At 42.7% G+C, this 17,442-nt stretch overlaps 1 protein-coding gene and 1 long non-coding RNA gene across 2 annotated transcripts in view; one reads left to right on the top strand and one right to left on the bottom strand.

Annotated features, from left to right (window-relative positions):
* Window positions 1-397: 397 nt before the first annotated feature.
* LOC138664483 (chloride channel CLIC-like protein 1) overlaps window positions 398-17,442 on the bottom strand; it is a 391,083-nt gene continuing 374,038 nt past the window's right edge. The window contains exon 4 of the mRNA XM_069751218.1: window positions 398-2,463. Coding sequence (XP_069607319.1) covers window positions 2,224-2,463 — 240 coding nt within the window. The 3' untranslated portion in view covers window positions 398-2,223. The remainder of the gene's footprint in view (window positions 2,464-17,442) is intronic.
* Window positions 15,973-17,394, top strand: LOC138667496 (uncharacterized). The gene is made up of 3 exons (XR_011318791.1): window positions 15,973-16,026; window positions 17,098-17,157; window positions 17,263-17,394. It is a non-coding gene; the product is annotated as an uncharacterized lncRNA (long non-coding RNA).

The following is a 17,442-nucleotide window of genomic DNA, read 5'->3' as shown; positions in this document are numbered from 1 at the left end:
TTTTCCTCTGGATGCTAAAAAGGACACTTGTTTTTACCTACTCTCTTGAGCCCTGTGGGCTGACATGTACTACATGTAACATCTGTATGTGTAAAACACGAATATTTACCAGTTAAATGAAATGCAACATAATTTGATCAAACTTCTGAGCCCCATGGAGGAAAATTCGGTGTCTCGTGAGCCAGATTAAAACAGTCCCTTCCTCTACTCGATGGTGTAGTCATGGCTCAACCTCCTTCTGTACAACAAATAAATTAATGAATGTCTCATTTAGGAATTTCCATTGCTTATTTTGGAACAGGACAAGAATGTTTTCTTAATCCAGATCAAGACATACAAATAACAGTTTGCAGTTTTATAAAACTTAAGAAAGAAGGATGAGACATTCCTTGTGGAGGAGAATAGACATTTTATTAGGTTTGTTATTTGTAACAGTTGTTGACAGAGATACAAATGGCATGACATTACACAAGGTGAAAATATATTTGTCAACTAGATGGAACATATGTCTCTCCTGGTCCGCACTGAGGATAGACAATGTAATAATGCATAGTAATGGTAAACCCCAAAATCTTATTCTGATTATGTAATATTTCCAGAATCCTCTGAAGGCAATACAGAACAGAACAAGTTTCTCGATAATTTGAAAAAGTTTAGCTCATAACAATTCATCCTTTACTATTTAACCATCCATCTCAAATTAAAATATTAATTTTGAGTTGGAACCTTCTTGTAATTGCCATGCTATTTCAAGAACTACAAAGTTACATAGGTTTAAAAAAGACCTTGGTCCATCAAGTTCAACTTTTCTCCACCAATTGAAGTTATTCCACCAGAATGTGAATGAGAGCCTTCAAGACTTGTAGAAGTCAATGTACAACTTAGTAACATATTCTTCAATCTGTGGCTCTCTAGTTGAGAAACTGCAGCTTTTAGGCTGTTGTGGGATGGATCCTCAACTACTGGAGGTCTACAGATTGACAGACCATTGTATTAAAGACTTTAAAATTCGATATATTTCATTCAAAAGCTTCTAACTTCTTTGACAAAATTAAAAGAACATAAACTACATATTGGCTTTTGACTTCAGATAGCCATAAATGTAATCACAACAATCGTCATAGACATAGAAGACACATAATAATGGAGATGTTGTACATTGCACTGCACTACATATACAGTGAAACCTCTTTGAGATGACCACCTAAATTGCATTTAAAAATGATCTTCTACAGGGGAAAATCTCTCAATGAAGAGGTCAATTTATATTAGACATAAGGAAAATGAAAGACAGTCACAAACAATCTGGTTTTTATAAATATGTAGTTAAATCAGCATTTTCTTGACTAGTAATAAACTCTACATTTGTAATGCTTAGTTGGCTACTAATGTCTAAAGAAATATATGGTATTTGAAGCAGACATTATAAGTGTTTCTAGTTTCTACCAGTAGAACTCACTGTTTTTACTAAAATTAGCATAAGAATTATTGTAAAACTAGTTTGATTGCTAATGGTTGTAGTTATCTAATCTTTCTTGGAAATATATGCTTTGGCATGTGACAGGATGACAAACACTGCAATAGGAATGATCAAAATGAAATTGCAATTGTAAGAATTTGTATGAGAATCTTCTATAAAACTATTTTCACTAAATAGTAGATGGATGGAAAAATGATCTTTTTTACTTTATTAGGAGAGTTACAGTTAAAATCCATTTAAGCAAATGTTCACAAATATCTATATTAAAAATTTCCCTATTTATCAGGGAATAAATTGATATTTAAAAAGAATCTTGAAAAACAAAAACTTGACTGAAATTCCACTCATGGAAGGAACAAAGACAATCAAGGTCATTATCAGTTGGTTGAATATTTCCTATAGCTAAAATTCTACACTTTTACATTCCTGATGTAAAAAGTGGCGTCCACCTAGAATTAGCATGCAGAATAGATAAATTAAGACATTGTCTTTTTTTCTATTAACCTTTTAAGTGGACACAAATCTACTGGGACTTCAGCTCGATGACCATGTTGCTGCAATTACATGATTCGAGATTATGTCAGGGACAACTTGGGCATAATACAAAAGGTGTCTAATCTGTACCTCATAGTCAAAGCAATCCAATGTACCTACAAGCGAGCAGGAGCACCCAAACCATGGTTATCTACAATTTTCCAGAATTTTTTTTTTTTTTTTAGAAAAAATGGTTTAAGTCCTAAAAATTAGAGCATCTTATTGGTCCTCGACCTGGTGGATACTCTGTCTTGATGACAAACTACATCCTTTTTCCTGTTGAGTGTTGTAATCACAATACTGATGAAGGTGAGAGGAAATAAGAGAAAGACAGGCAGCTGCCATTGGCTGGGGATCTCTCTCATGATGTTGCGAAGGCTCCTGCCAAAAGTATGGCTTAAAAGTTCCACCGGATGGACCACAAATCTACAAATAACAGAACTGATGGCCTAAAAAAAAGAAAGCAAGAGTGAAAAATTATGGAGTTGTTGATAATATTAATCATTTTTATTTGTATACGACTAACATGTTCCATAACACTCTAGAATTCAGCGTGAACTTGAACAAACAAAATAAAACGTTACAGAGTAACACATACCAAGAACAGTGAGGACTCTGCTGCCAAGCTTATAATGTGAAAAAATAGGGGTGACACAAAAGGTAAAAATAAAAGTGCTTGTCGTGTAAGGTCCAGCCATCAGTATAATAACTAGTGGTATTCAAATAACACTGCATGAACCTGTCACCAGCCTACATGTGTGCAAGCATAGATACAAAGAGCTACTAAGTGCATGGAAAGGGGAAATAGTTACTAGTTAGATTAGGGAGATGAGGTGATAGGCCAGGCTAAAGAAATTTGTTTTTAGGGTGCTTAAAACTGTGGATACAGGAAATTCGCCGGATTGTCTATTGTAGTGCATTCCAGATGTTAGTCTTGGGTCATTAGCAAAATGGAGAGGATGGGTAGTGTGTTAGACAGAGATGAAGGAAGAGATGGAGAGGGCTGCAGAACAGTAGAGAGTTTTGTGGATAAAAGTGATGAGTTCATATTGTACTCTGTAGAGGATGGGCAACCAGTGCAAAGACTGGCACAGAGTGGCAGTAATAGTATAGTAGTTGGCCAGAAAAAATTATTCTAGCTGCTGCGTTCACGATAGATCGGAGAGGGGAGGGTTTTGTAATAAGGAGTCCGATTAGTAGAGAGTTTCAGTAGTCCAGGCTAGAATGAATTAGAGCAACATTAAGAGTTTTTGAAGAGTTAGAGTAAGGAAAGGTAGAATTATAGAGATGTTTCTGAGGTACAAATCATATGAACAAGCAAGTAATCGGATATAGGGAGTTAATGAAAGCTCTGAATCAAATATAATCCCAATACAGCGAGCATGGTGCTTGGGAGTTATGGTAGAACCACGCATGGAAGTGGTAATTTCAGGTTTAGGTAGGTCAGTAGAGTGGGTAAACACAAAAATCCCAATTCATCAAGACCGGCGTTCATGAATATGGAGCATGTGACCTACGCCAGAAATCTCACTCCAGTTAGTGACTGGAGTGAAATTTCTGGGATATTGAATAACATAGCTTATCATGAAATACACAAGCTGTGGCATCAGTCCCCCGTCACACTACAGCGCTGCCTATTTTGGCAGAGCTGGTAGATAACGCCAAAAAGTGCAAACTTTGACTTTTCAAACCTTTTACAGCAGAATCCTTGTGGAAAGGCTTTGATGAATTGGACTCGTGGAGTTCAGTTTTTGACAGATTCAGTTTTAGATAAAGCGAAGACATGATGTCAGAGAAAGACAATTACTGGTATTTTCTGGAAGATGGTACTGAAAATCAAATCTGCTGTCACTTTGTCTAATATGGCAGTGTATATATAACAAAATCCCAAATATAAGAAATACCTTTAGCAAAACATTGTAGAACAAAATTCCCCCTTGTATGTGGGGAAACAAAGGCATATACAAAAGAATAAAATTGAAAGTACTTAATTAGATATTGCACTGAACAACAATAAAACCCGTGAAAATAACCAAAGAAGGAAAATCTCAATAAAAACAAGCAGACATAGGGCAAACACGATACACCAGTCACAGTTTTATAGGTGTTGATTCTGAAACATGATGTGAACAATTCTGATTCCAAGTCGTCAAATTTACTGTGTAGACTGAAAAATTCAGTCATATAATGAGATATATGTCACATAACCACAAGCAATTAAAGAACTATCAAAAAGCACAATTGAAAAGAATTGCAATAGTCCAATTTCATATATATAAAGTTATACGTGCCAAAATAGTTATAAGCACATGTGGAAAAGACATACTAAATGAAAACCGTAGACTAGAATATATATATGTTACTATGATTGTTCAACCAAATACACCAATAATGGATTTGCTACAGAGACTACTGCAGTGGCCAAATTCTGATATGTATTCAGGGATACGCAATAAAGTGCAATCAGTGCTAAAAGCCTATGGTTGAAATGCAACCTAATAGGCACAATATGCTATCCCTATGAATGTCCTGCAGGTATTGTCACATCTATAGAAGTGTATAAAAACTAAGGGCAAACATATACCAAAGAATGGTTCACATGTAGATGAGGTTAACTTACATGAATGTTGTGACAGATCTCGTGTGCCTGTGCTACATCCCCGACAGCGCCGTTTCACCAATCAGGCTTCTTCCATATGTTAGCATAGTAACATATATATAAATTCTAGTCTACGGTTTTCATTTAGTATGTCTTTTCCACATGTGCTTATAACTATTTTGGCACGTATAACTTTATATATATGAAATTGGACTATTGCAATTCTTTTCAATTGTGCCTTTTGATAGTTCTTTAATTGCTTGTGGTTATGTGACATATCTCATTATATGACTGAATTTTTCAGTCTACACAGTAAATTTGACGACTTGGAATCAGAATTGTTCACATCATGTTTCAGAATCAACACCTATAAAACTGTGACTGGTGTATCGTGTTTGCCCTATGTCTGCTTGTTTTTATTAAGATTTTCCTTGTTTGGTTATTTTCACGGGTTTTATTGTTGTTCAGTGCAATATCTAATAAAGGATTTTCAATTTTATTCTTTTGTATATGCCTTTGCTTCCCCACATACAAGGGGGAATTTTGTTCTACAATAATATGGCAGTGTATAGAGAACTATGAAACCTGAGGAACCCTGACAGTAAGGGTAAGAGGAAGGAGCGGTCAGAGAAGTAGGAGAAGAATCAAGAGAGAACGGTGCTCTTGAGGCTGACAGGCACATATTGAGGAGGATCTGGTGGTCCACAGTGTCAAATGCTGCAGAGAGATCCAAGAGAATCAACAGGGAGTAGTGGGTATTAGATTTTTTTTCTTTTAGTAGATCGTTAGAGACTTCAGTATGGCCAGTTTTTGTATAAAGAGCAGAAGCCAGATTGTAAAGGGTCAACAAAAAGTTCTGTTGGACAAGAGTGAACCAAGTGTTCCAGGAGTTTAGAGGCAAAGGGGAGATTAAAGACAGGTATGTAGCTAGCAGCTCAGTTCTGGGGAGAGTTTTTTTTAATATTGGGTTTATGATGGAGTGTTTGAAGGTGGAGCAAAGAAAAGGAAATGTAAAATATTTCAATTAGGTAGTGACAGTCAGGGAGAGGGACCTAAGGCGGCGAGAGGCAATAGGTCACTGTTGCAGGTATTAGCGCAAGAAGAAACGAGGAGCCTGGTAAGTTCTTCTTCTGTTCACGGTAGCGCAGTGGTTAGCACTGCAGCCTTCCAGCGCTGGAGTCCCACCCAGGACAACATCTGCAAAGAGTTTCTATGTTCTCTCCGTGTTTGCGTGGGTTTCCTCCAGGTACTCCGGTTTTCTCCCACATTCCAAAGACAAACTGATAGGGAATTTAGATTGTGAGCCCCATCGGGGACAGCGATGATAATGTGATGAACTGTAAAGCGCTGCGGAATATGTTAGCGCTATATAAAAACAAAGATTCTTATTTATTATTATCACGGTCGGAAAGTGAACTTCGTGAAGTGCGGGAGGGAAGAGGATGTAGGAGATTGGGAGACAATTTCCTGTCTGATATGATCAATTTTGTTCTTTGAAATAATTGGCCATATCGTCAACGCTGAGGTTAGTGATTGAGGCCAGTACTTTAAGACTGGGAGTGAAAAGTGTCAAATAATCATTTACGATTGTTAGTGAGGTGATTAAGGTAGGCTTGTTTGGAGCATTGAAGGTCAGAGTTATAGGTTTTAAGCATAAACTTATAATGGATGAAATGTTCGATCAAGAGTGATTTTCTCCACAGATGTTCGGCACACCTGGAGAACAACTGGAGAAAACGTGTGTGCCAGGGTTGCCACCATCTGTGTCAAGTTGATTTACATGTAGGGGTGCAGCTTTATTAAGGGCACTTTCCATGTTTTATTATAAGGTTTCAAAGCCAGGTTGGAACATGAGAGGGAGGAGATTAAGGCCAATGATGAATACAAATTCTTCATAAGTTGCTGGGTATTGGTGGCAAATAGATTTCGTTAAGTGTGGCATGTATGAGTTCCTGAGCGGGGCAACAGTTCTTGACAAAGAAGGAAAGAAGGTTGTGGTCAGAGAGCGGGATAGTGGAGTAAGATCATGCACTGAGTAAAGCTGGGAGAAGATCAGGTCTGATGTATTCCAATCTTCATGTGTAGTTGAGTTAGTAAATGGTGAAAGTTCTAGAGAGGAGGTTAGAGACAATAGATATGTGACAGATGGGGATAGTGAACTATCAATTGGGATGTCCCCCAAGAGGGGAGTGGGAATAGAAAGGATAGAAAGTGAGGAAGCCAGGTGACAAAGTAATCCAGGAACCGGTGGGCGGGACTCAACTGCCAATCACAGGGAAAAGGAGAGAAAAAAATCAGTGTGGACCTCAAAAGAAGGGAGATAAGTGAGAGTACTTGGGAGGGAAAACCTGAAAAGCACACGTTGAAGAAAGAAGCAGGCCAACGCCAACATCTGGTCTGTTCTCGGGTCTAGGGGTATGAAAAAAATGTAAATCACTATATGAATATGCCCTGGTGGTGGTGTCTGAGAGCTAGATTTAAGTTGTATTATTATTTATTTATATAGCACCATTGATTCCATGGTGCTGTACATGAGAAGGGGTTACATACAAATTACAGTAACAATTTGTAACAAGCAAACTAACAATGACAGACTGATACAGAGGGGAGAGGACCCTGCCCTTGTGGGTTTACCTTCTACAGGATGGTGGGGAAGGAAACAGTAGGTTGGGGGGTTGCAGCAGCTCCGGTGTTGGTGAGGCGGTAGGTCCGGTAGTGGTGAGGAGGCAGCAGGGTCATTGCAGGCTGTGAGCTTTCTTGAAGAGGTGGGTTTTCAGGTTCCGTCTGAAGGATCTGAATGTGGTTGATAGTCGGACGTGTTGGGGAACAGAAATCCAGAGGATGGGGGATATTCAGAAGTCTTGGAGGCGAATAGGTGAGGAGCCAATAAGTGTGGAGGAGAGCAGGAGGTCTTGGGAGGACCGGAGTTTACGTGAGGGAAGATATCGAGAGATTATTTCAGAGATATCTGGAGGAGACAGGTTATGGATGGCTTTGTAGATCAGTATTAGTAATTTGAACTGGATAGACTGAGGGAATGGGAGCCAGTGAAGAGATTTGCAGAAGGGAGAAGCGGAGGAGTAGCGAGGAGAGAGAATTATTCGGGCAGCAGAGTTAAGGATGGACTGGAAAGGTGCGATGTTATGAGAGGCAATTCAGTATCACAATGGACATGGAGGTCACAGCACATACAGTGATCTGACAATAACCCAAAATAATAGAACGAGCTCTGAGACGTGGGAACTCTGCAGACCGCAATCCCTGATCCTCTCCAAACACAACTAGAGGCAGCCGTGGATTGCGCCTAACGCTACCTATGCAACTCGGCACAGCCTGAGAAACTAACTAGCCTGAAGATAGAAAAAATAAGCCTACCTTGCCTCAGAGAAATACCCCAAAGGAAAAGGCAGCCCCCCACATATAATGACTGTGAGTAAGATGAAAAGACAAACGTAGGGATGAAATAGATTCAGCAAAGTGAGGCCCGATATTCTAGACAGAACGAGGATAGGAAAGATAACTTTGCGGTCTACACAAAACCCTAAAGAAAACCACGCAAAGGGGCAAAAAGACCCTCCGTACCGAACTAACGGCACGGAGGTACACCCTTTGCGTCCCAGAGCTTCCAGCAAAACAAATAGACAAGCTGGACAGAAAAAATAGCAACGAATAGCAAAGAAGCACTTAGCTATGCAGAGCAGCAGGCCACAGGAAAGATCCAGAGAAACACAAGTCCAACACTGGAACATTGACAGGAAGCATGAATCAAAGCATTAGGTGGGGTTAAGTAGAGAAGCACCTAACGAACTCACCAGATCACCTGAGGGAGGAAACTCAGAAGCAGCAGTACCAGTTTCCTCCACAAACGGAAGCTCCCAGAGAGAATCAGCCGAAGTACCACTTGTGACCACAGGAGGGAGCTCTGCCACAGAATTCACAACAGTACCCCCCCCTTGAGGAGGGGTCACCGAACCCTCACCAGAGCCCCCAGGCCGACCAGGATGAGCCACATGAAAGGCACGAACAAGATCGGGAGCATGGACATCAGAGGCAAAAACCCAGGAATTATCCTCCTGAGCATAACCCTTCCATTTAACCAGATACTGGAGTTTCTGTCTTGAAACACGAGAATCCAAAATCTTCTCCACAATATACTCCAATTCCCCCTCCACCAAAACCGGGGCAGGAGGGTCAACAGATGGAACCATAGGTGCGACGTATCTCCGCAACAATGACCTATGGAAGACGTTATGTATGAAAAAAGAATCTGGGAGGGTCAGACGAAAAGACGCAGGATTAATAACCTCAGAAATCCTATAAGGACCAATGAAACGAGGTTTAAACTTCGGAGAGGAAACCTTCATAGGAATATGATGAGAAGATAACCAAACCAGATCCCCAACACGAAGTCGGGGACCCACACGGCGTCTGCGATTATCGAAACGTTGAGCCTTCTCCTGGGACAAGGTCAAATTGTCCACTACATGAGTCCAAATCTGCTGCAACCTGTCCACCACAGTATCCACACCAGGACAGTCCGAAGACTCAACCTGTCCTGAAGAGAAACGAGGATGGAACCCAGAATTGCAGAAAAATGGCGAAACCAAGGTAGCCAAGCTGGCCCGATTATTAAGGGCGAACTCAGCCAAAGGCAAAAAGGACACCCAGTCATCCTGATCGGCAGAAACAAAGCATCTCAGATAGGTTTCCAAGGTCTGATTGGTTCGTTCGGTCTGGCCATTAGTCTGAGGATGAAAAGCCGAGGAAAAAGACAAGTCAATGCCCATCCTACCACAAAAGGCTCGCCAAAACCTTGAAACAAACTGGGAACCTCTGTCAGAAACGATATTCTCTGGAATGCCATGCAAACGAACCACATGCTGGAAGAACAATGGCACCAAATCAGAGGAGGAAGGCAACTTGGACAAGGGTACCAGATGGACCATCTTAGAAAAGCGATCACAGACCACCCAAATGACTGACATCTTTTGAGAGATGGGAAGATCTGAAATAAAATCCATAGAGATATGTGTCCAAGGTCTCTTCGGGACCGGCAAGGGCAAAAGCAACCCACTGGCACGAGAACAGCAGGGCTTAGCCCGAGCACAAATCCCACAGGACTGCATAAAAGAACGCACATCCCGCGACAGAGACGGCCACCAAAAGGATCTAGCCACTAACTCTCTGGTACCAAAGATTCCAGGATGACCAGCCAACACCGAACAATGAACCTCAGAGATCACTTCATTTGTCCACCTATCCGGGACAAACAGTTTCTCCGCTGGACAACGATCAGGTTTATTAGCCTGAAATTTTTGCAGCACCCGCCGCAAATCAGGGGAGATGGCAGACACAATTACTCCTTCCTTGAGGATACCCGCCGGCTCAGACAAACCCGGAGAGTCGGGCACAAAACTCCTAGACAGAGCATCCGCCTTCACATTTTTAGAGCCCGGAAGGTACGAAATCACAAAGTCAAAACGGGCGAAAAACAGCGACCAACGAGCCTGCTAAGGATTCAAACGCTTAGCAGACTCGAGATAAGTCAGGTTCTTATGATCAGTCAATACCACCACGCGATGCTTAGCTCCTTCAAGCCAATGACGCCACTCCTCGAATGCCCACTTCATGGCCAGCAACTCTCGGTTGCCCACATCATAATTCCGCTCAGCAGGCGAAAACTTCCTGGAAAAAAAAGCGCATAGTTTCATCACTGAACAATCAGAACCTCTCTGCGACAAAACAGCCCCTGCTCCAATCTCAGAAGCATCAACCTCGACCTGGAACGGAAGAGAAACATCAGGTTGACACAACACAGGGGCAGAAGAAAAACGACGCTTGAACTCTTGAAAAGCTTCCACAGCAGCAGAAGACCAATTGACCAAATCAGCACCCTTCTTGGTCAAATCGGTCAATGGTTTGGCAATACTAGAAAAATTGCAGATGAAGCGACGATAAAAATTAGCAAAGCCCAGGAACTTTTGCAGACTTTTCAGAGATGTCGGCTGAGTCCAATCATGGATGGCTTGGACCTTAACAGGATCCATCTCGATAGTAGAAGGGGAAAAGATGAACCCCAAAAATGAAACCTTCTGCACACCAAAGAGACACTTTGATCCCTTCACAAACAAAGAGTTAGCACGCAGGACCTGAAAAACCGTTCTGACCTGTTTCACATGAGACTCCCAATCATCCGAGAAGATCAAAATGTCATCCAAGTACACAATCAGGAATTTATCCAGGTACTCTCGGAAGATGTCATGCATAAAGGACTGAAACACTGATGGAGCATTGGCAAGTCCGAATGGCATCACTAGATACTCAAAATGACCCTCGGGCGTATTAAATGCAGTTTTCCATTCATCGCCTCGCCTGATTCGCACCAGATTATATGCACCACGAAGATCAATCTTGGTGAACCAACTAGCCCCCTTAATCCGAGCAAAGAAATCAGATAACAAAGGCAAGGGGTACTGAAATTTAACAGTGATCTTATTAAGAAGGCGATAATCTATACAAGGTCTCAGCGAACCATCATTTTTGGCTACAAAAAAGAACCCTGCTCCTAATGGCGACGATGACGGGCGAATATGCCCCTTCTCCAGGGATTCCTTCACATAACTGCGCATAGCGGTGTGCTCAGGCACGGATAAATTAAACAGTCGACCTTTTGGGAATTTACCACCAGGAATCAAATTGATAGCACAATCACAATCCCTATGCGGAGGTAGGGCATCGGACTTGGGCTCATCAAATACATCCCGGTAATCAGACAAGAACTCTGGAACCTCAGAAGGGGTGGATGACGAAATTGACAAAAATGGAACATCACCATGTACCCCCTGACAACCCCAGCTGGACACCGACATGGATTTCCAATCCAATACTGGATTATGGGCTTGTAGCCATGGCAACCCCAACTCGACCACATCATGCAGATTATGCAACACCAGAAAGCGAATATCCTCCTGATGTGCAGGAGCCATGCACATGGTCAGCTGGGTCCAGTATTGAGGCTTATTCTTGGCCAAAGGCGTAGCATCAATACATCTCAATGGAATAGGACACTGCAAGGGCTCCAAGAAAAACCCACAACGCTTAGCATATTCCAAGTCCATCAAATTCAGAGCAGCGCCTGAATCCACAAACGCCATGAAAGAATATGATGACAAAGAGCAGATCAAGGTAACGGACAGAAGAAATTTTGACTGTACCGTACCAATGGTGGCAGACCTAGCGAACCGCTTAGTGCGCTTAGGACAATCAGAGATGGCATGAGTGGAATCACCACAGTAGAAACACAGCCCATTCAGACATCTGTGTTCTTGCCATTCAACTCTGGTCAAAGTCCTATCGCACTGCATAGGCTCAGGTTTAAGCTCAGGTAATACCGCCAAATGGTGCACAGATTTACACTCACGCAAGCGTCGACCGATCTGAATAGCCAAAGACATAGACTCATTCAAACCAGCAGGCATAGGAAATCCCACCATGACATCCTTAAGGGCTTCAGAGAGACCCTTTCTGAACATACCTGCCAGCGCAGATTCATTCCATTGAGTGAGCACTGACCATTTTCTAAATTTCTGGCAATATACCTCTATCTCATCCTGACCCTGACAAAGAGCCAGCAAATTCTTTTCTGCCTGATCCACTGAATTAGGCTCATCGTACAGTAATCCGAGCGCCAGGAAAAACGCATTGATATTACTCAATGCAGGATCTCCTATCGCAAGAGAAAATGCCCAGTCGTGAGGGTCGCCGCGCAAAAAAGAAATAATAATCAAAACCTGTTGAACTGGATCACCAGAGGAACGAGGTTTCAAGGCCAGAAATAACTTACAATTATTTTTGAAACTCAGAAACTTAGTTCTATCTCCAAAAAACAAATCAGGAATAGGAATTCTTGGTTCTAACATAGATTTCTGATCAATAGTGTCTTGAATCTTTTGTACTCTTGCCGAGAGCTGATCCACAAATGAAGACAGACTTCTAATGTCCATCGCTACACCTGTGTACTGAACCACCCAAATGTCTAGGGGAAAAAAAAGACAAAACACAAAGCCAAGAAAAAAAAATGGTCTCAGAACTTCTTTTTTCCCTCTATTGAGAATCATTAGTACTTTTGGCTTCCTGTACTGTTATGAGAGGCAATTCAGTATCACAATGGACATGGAGGTCAGAGCACATACAGTGATCTGACAATAACCCAAAATAATAGAACGAACTCTGAGACGTGGAACTCTGCAGACCGCAATCCCTGATCCTCTCCAAACACAACTAGAGGCAGCCGTGGATTGCGCCTAACGCTACCTATGCAACTCGGCACAGCCTGAGAAACTAACTAGCCTGAAGATAGAAAAAATAAGCCTACCTTGCCTCAGAGAAATACCCCAAAGGAAAAGGCAGCCCCCCACATATAATGACTGTGAGTAAGATGAAAAGACAAACGTAGGGATGAAATAGATTCAGCAAAGTGAGGCCCGATATTCTAGACAGAACGAGGATAGGAAAGATAACTTTGCGGTCTACACAAAACCCTAAAGAAAACCACGCAAAGGGGCAAAAAGACCCTCCGTACCGAACTAACGGCACGGAGGTACACTCTTTGCGTCCCAGAGCTTCCAGCAAAACAAATAGACAAGCTGGACAGAAAAAATAGCAACAAATAGCAAAGAAGCACTTAGCTATGCAGAGCAGCAGGCCACAGGAAAGATCCAGAGAAACACAAGTCCAACACTGGAACATTGACAGGAAGCATGAATCAAAGCATTAGGTGGGGTTAAGTAGAGAAGCACCTAACGACCTCACCAGATCACCTGAGGGAGGAAACTCAGAAGCAGCAGTACCAGTTTCCTCCTCAAACGGAAGCTCCCAGAGAGAATCAGCCGAAGTACCACTTGTGACCACAGGAGGGAGCTCTGCCACAGAATTCACAACAGTGCGAGAGTGCTAGCAGGGAGGCCACAGAAAAGGATATTGCAGTAGTCGAAGCGGGAGATGATGAAGGCATGCACAAGCATTTTAGTAGATTGAGGGTTGAGGAAAGGATGAATTCTGGAAATATTTTTGAGCTGGAGGTGAAAGGAGTTAGAAAGAGCTTGGATATGCAGTTTGAAGGACAGGGCAGAGTTAAGGGTTACTCCGAGGCACAGCGGACTTCCGTTACAGGGGAAAGCATGATTTTATTTATAGTGACAGATAGGATCAAGTAAGGAAGATCTATGAGATGGAGGAAAGATGATGAGTTCAGATTTGTCCACACTGAGTTTGAGGAAGCAAGAGGAGGAGGAGGATATGGCTGACAGACACTCTGGGATTCTGGACAGCAGAGAGTTGAAGTTTGGGCCAGGGAGGTAGATCTGAGTGTCATCAGCAATTTTAGTAAGCGTAAAAGGGTTAAAAAATTTTGAAAGGAAAAAGCCATGGCTATAGAGGAGATTTTGACCAACAAACTCCTTCCCTCAGTAAGAGCATTGAAGATGGGTTTTCCAGCATGACAATGACCCAAAACACACGGACAGAGCAACTAAGGAGTGGCTCCATAAGAAGCATTTCAAGGTCCTGGAGTGACCTAGCCAGTATCTAGACCTGAAACCAACAGAAATCTTTGGAGGTAGCTGAAACTCAATGTTGCCCAGCGACAGCCCCGAAACCTGAAAGATCTGGAGAAGATCTGTATGTACAGTTGTGCTCAAAAGTTTACATACCATGGCTGAATTTTTGCTTTCTTGGCCTTTTTTCAGAGAATATGAATTATAACACCAAAACTTTTTCTCCACTCATGGTTAGTGGTTGGGTGAAGCCATTTACTGTCAAACTATTGTTTTCTCTTTCTAAATTATAATGACAACCCAAAACATCTAAATAACCCTGATCAAAAGTTTACATACCCCATTTCTTGCCCCCTCTAACATCAATGATAGCTTGAAGTATTTTGTGGTAGTTGTGGATGAGGTTTTTTATTTTCTCCGATGGTAAAGCTGCCCACTCTTCTTTGCTGGCAAAAGGCCTCCAGTTCTTGTAAATTCCTGGGCTGTCTAGCATGAGCTGCATATAGCAATAGAGGACACGGCACTCAGGGCTTCTTGGTGGTGCACAAGTTAGGTATCCAACCCGTCAAATATAAGCAATAAATTACTTGGCACTCAGGAGATAGTTATGCAATTTGAGAAGTTCATTTATTCAGTGCATCCAGTTCAAAATTAAACGTTTTCGGTCTAATCACAAGACCTTCATCAGAAACAGTTTTGAATACTGAAACACATATGCAAAAGAACAAAAAAGAAGTTTTTTAGACAAAATACAAGATGCACAGTACAATTATATGCGTATAGTACATTCTGCTCATCAAAAAAGAAAAACTACATCACATGTTAAGTGGCGAACAACAATGGTGGCGGTCTAGGTGGATCCAACCTGGTGTGCCGTGAGGCGTGGGTCTCGTTCAGGAGATGCTAAGGACCGTGAACGTGTAAAGGAAAACTGTTGTGAAGTGACCGGACCGAGTCTAGCCGAAGGACTAATAAAATGAAAACCGACTGACCACCCCAAAAGGATACAGAGACTGAGGTGACCTCCCAAGACGCGGGGTCTTATGGCTAAGGTGCAGGGTGAGCTGCCTAAAACATAAAAACAGATATATGAATACATACAATAATGCCGTAGTGTAGATATGGTACAGAGCGACTGGGCATAAAATCCTATTAAACATGCCATAAGAGAGAACCGCCCCATGTGTGACCACCAGGAGCCTGTATCTAGATGTGTGGGTATAACCACAGAGTGCAATGCATGTAACTGGGGTAATATGTCCCCCAAGGTCCTAAACAATACCTGGAAGCCACAAGAAATATAAATGTGTCAGCCCTCAAGGTGCTAACTGCAGATGGAGTCCGGGAGAAAAAGGCGCCTGAGGAACATAACAGGATAGAGGTATAACATCATACATAGCACTGGCTCTGTCTGTAACCCAAGATGGGAAAACACCCCTGATATAATCGTAGTTACCTTTAGGAGTCTGGAGGTATAGGGGATTAGCGCTGCAGAGAGGCGAGATGCTCGCTAGGGTAGTGGCGCTATACAGGAGAGAAACAGGGAGTAGGTAACAGAGCCAAGATAAGTGCAGGACTGGGGGGGAAGGGGACATGAAGGAGGGCGCTGTAAAGAGGGAGCGCTACTATACCTGTAACCTCAGGGAGTGCTGGCGCGGTGCTGCAGAGATCGCGTGGCTCCCGGGACGTCTCAGCTTTTTTGTAATATACTGTGTACGTTTAGAGCTTATTTGATGATGTATATTGACCTTGTCTAACTATTGTTGTTTCAATTTTAAATGTCTCATACTTTCCCCTTGTTCCTCCACAGAACCGTTAATTGCACCTTTTTGCACTGAGCACTGGCTTTATCTCACATGGTAGAGTATCCCCATATAATGCCATTATATTATAGAGTGTTAAACATATAGCACCTGTGTGACCACCTTAGGGACCTGCTCTGATTTCTGCTAGTGGGTAGATTGCCTTTAACATTGGTCCCCAACCTTGCCTATGTATCCGTTCCAGCCTCTCCTTCAGCACTTCGGTGCTCTTATGGCCCGCCCTGCGCCCTACCCTCCCATGTACACGGCTTCAGTTATCATGGACAGCGCTCCCATTCTCTAGTTCCTATGCGCAGGCGCCGTTAGCGCTATAGCTAGTCCCTATGCACAGGCGCCGTTAGCGCTTTAGCTCTCTAGGGTTCCCCTCATGTCGGCTCTTTCTCTGCGCATGCGCAGCCTCGCTAGTCAGGTGGTTTCTATGACGCGATGGGTCAGCTGACTCTCTGGCAGCGCGCACTTATATCCGGAAGTGCCGCGGCTTGTCAGCAGTCCCGGGAGCCACGCGATCTCTGCAGCACCGCGCCAGCACTCCCTGAGGTTACAGGTATAGTAGCGCTCCCTCTTTACAGCGCCCTCCTTCATGTCCCCTTCCCCCCCAGTCCTGCACTTATCTTGGCTCTGTTACCTACTCCCTGTTTCTCTCCTGTATAGCGCCACTACCCTAGCGAGCATCTCGCCTCTCTGCAGCGCTAATCCCCTATACCTCCAGACTCCTAAAGGTAACTACGATTATATCAGGGGTGTTTTCCCATCTTGGGTTACAGACAGAGCCAGTGCTATGTATGATGTTATACCTCTATCCTGTTATGTTCCTCAGGCGCCTTTTTCTCCCGGACTCCATCTGCAGTTAGCACCTTGAGGGCTGACACATTTATATTTCTTGTGGCTTCCAGGTATTGTTTAGGACCTTGGGGGACATATTACCCCAGTTACATGCATTGCACTCTGTGGTTATACCCACACATCTAGATACAGGCTCCTGGTGGTCACACATGGGGCGGTTCTCTCTTATGGCATGTTTAATAGGATTTTATGCCCAGTCGCTCTGTACCATATCTACACTACGGCATTATTGTATGTATTCATATATCTGTTTTTATGTTTTAGGCAGCTCACCCTGCACCTTAGCCATAAGACCCCGCGTCTTGGGAGGTCACCTCAGTCTCTGTATCCTTTTGGGGTGGTCAGTCGGTTTTCATTTTATTAGTCCTTCGGCTAGACTCGGTCCGGTCACTTCACAACAGTTTTCCTTTACACGTTCACGGTCCTTAGCATCTCCTGAACGAGACCCACGCCTCACGGCACACCAGGTTGGATCCACCTAGACCGCCACCATTGTTGTTCGCCACTTAACATGTGATGTAGTTTTTCTTTTTTGATGAGCAGAATGTACTATACGCATATAATTGTACTGTGCATCTTGTATTTTGTCTAAAAAACTTCTTTTTTGTT

Source organism: Ranitomeya imitator, chromosome 2 (genome assembly GCF_032444005.1).
Source record: "Ranitomeya imitator isolate aRanImi1 chromosome 2, aRanImi1.pri, whole genome shotgun sequence".
In the NCBI taxonomy this organism is placed as follows: domain Eukaryota; kingdom Metazoa; phylum Chordata; class Amphibia; order Anura; family Dendrobatidae; genus Ranitomeya; species Ranitomeya imitator.
This window is presented reverse-complemented; position numbering and strand designations above follow the sequence as displayed.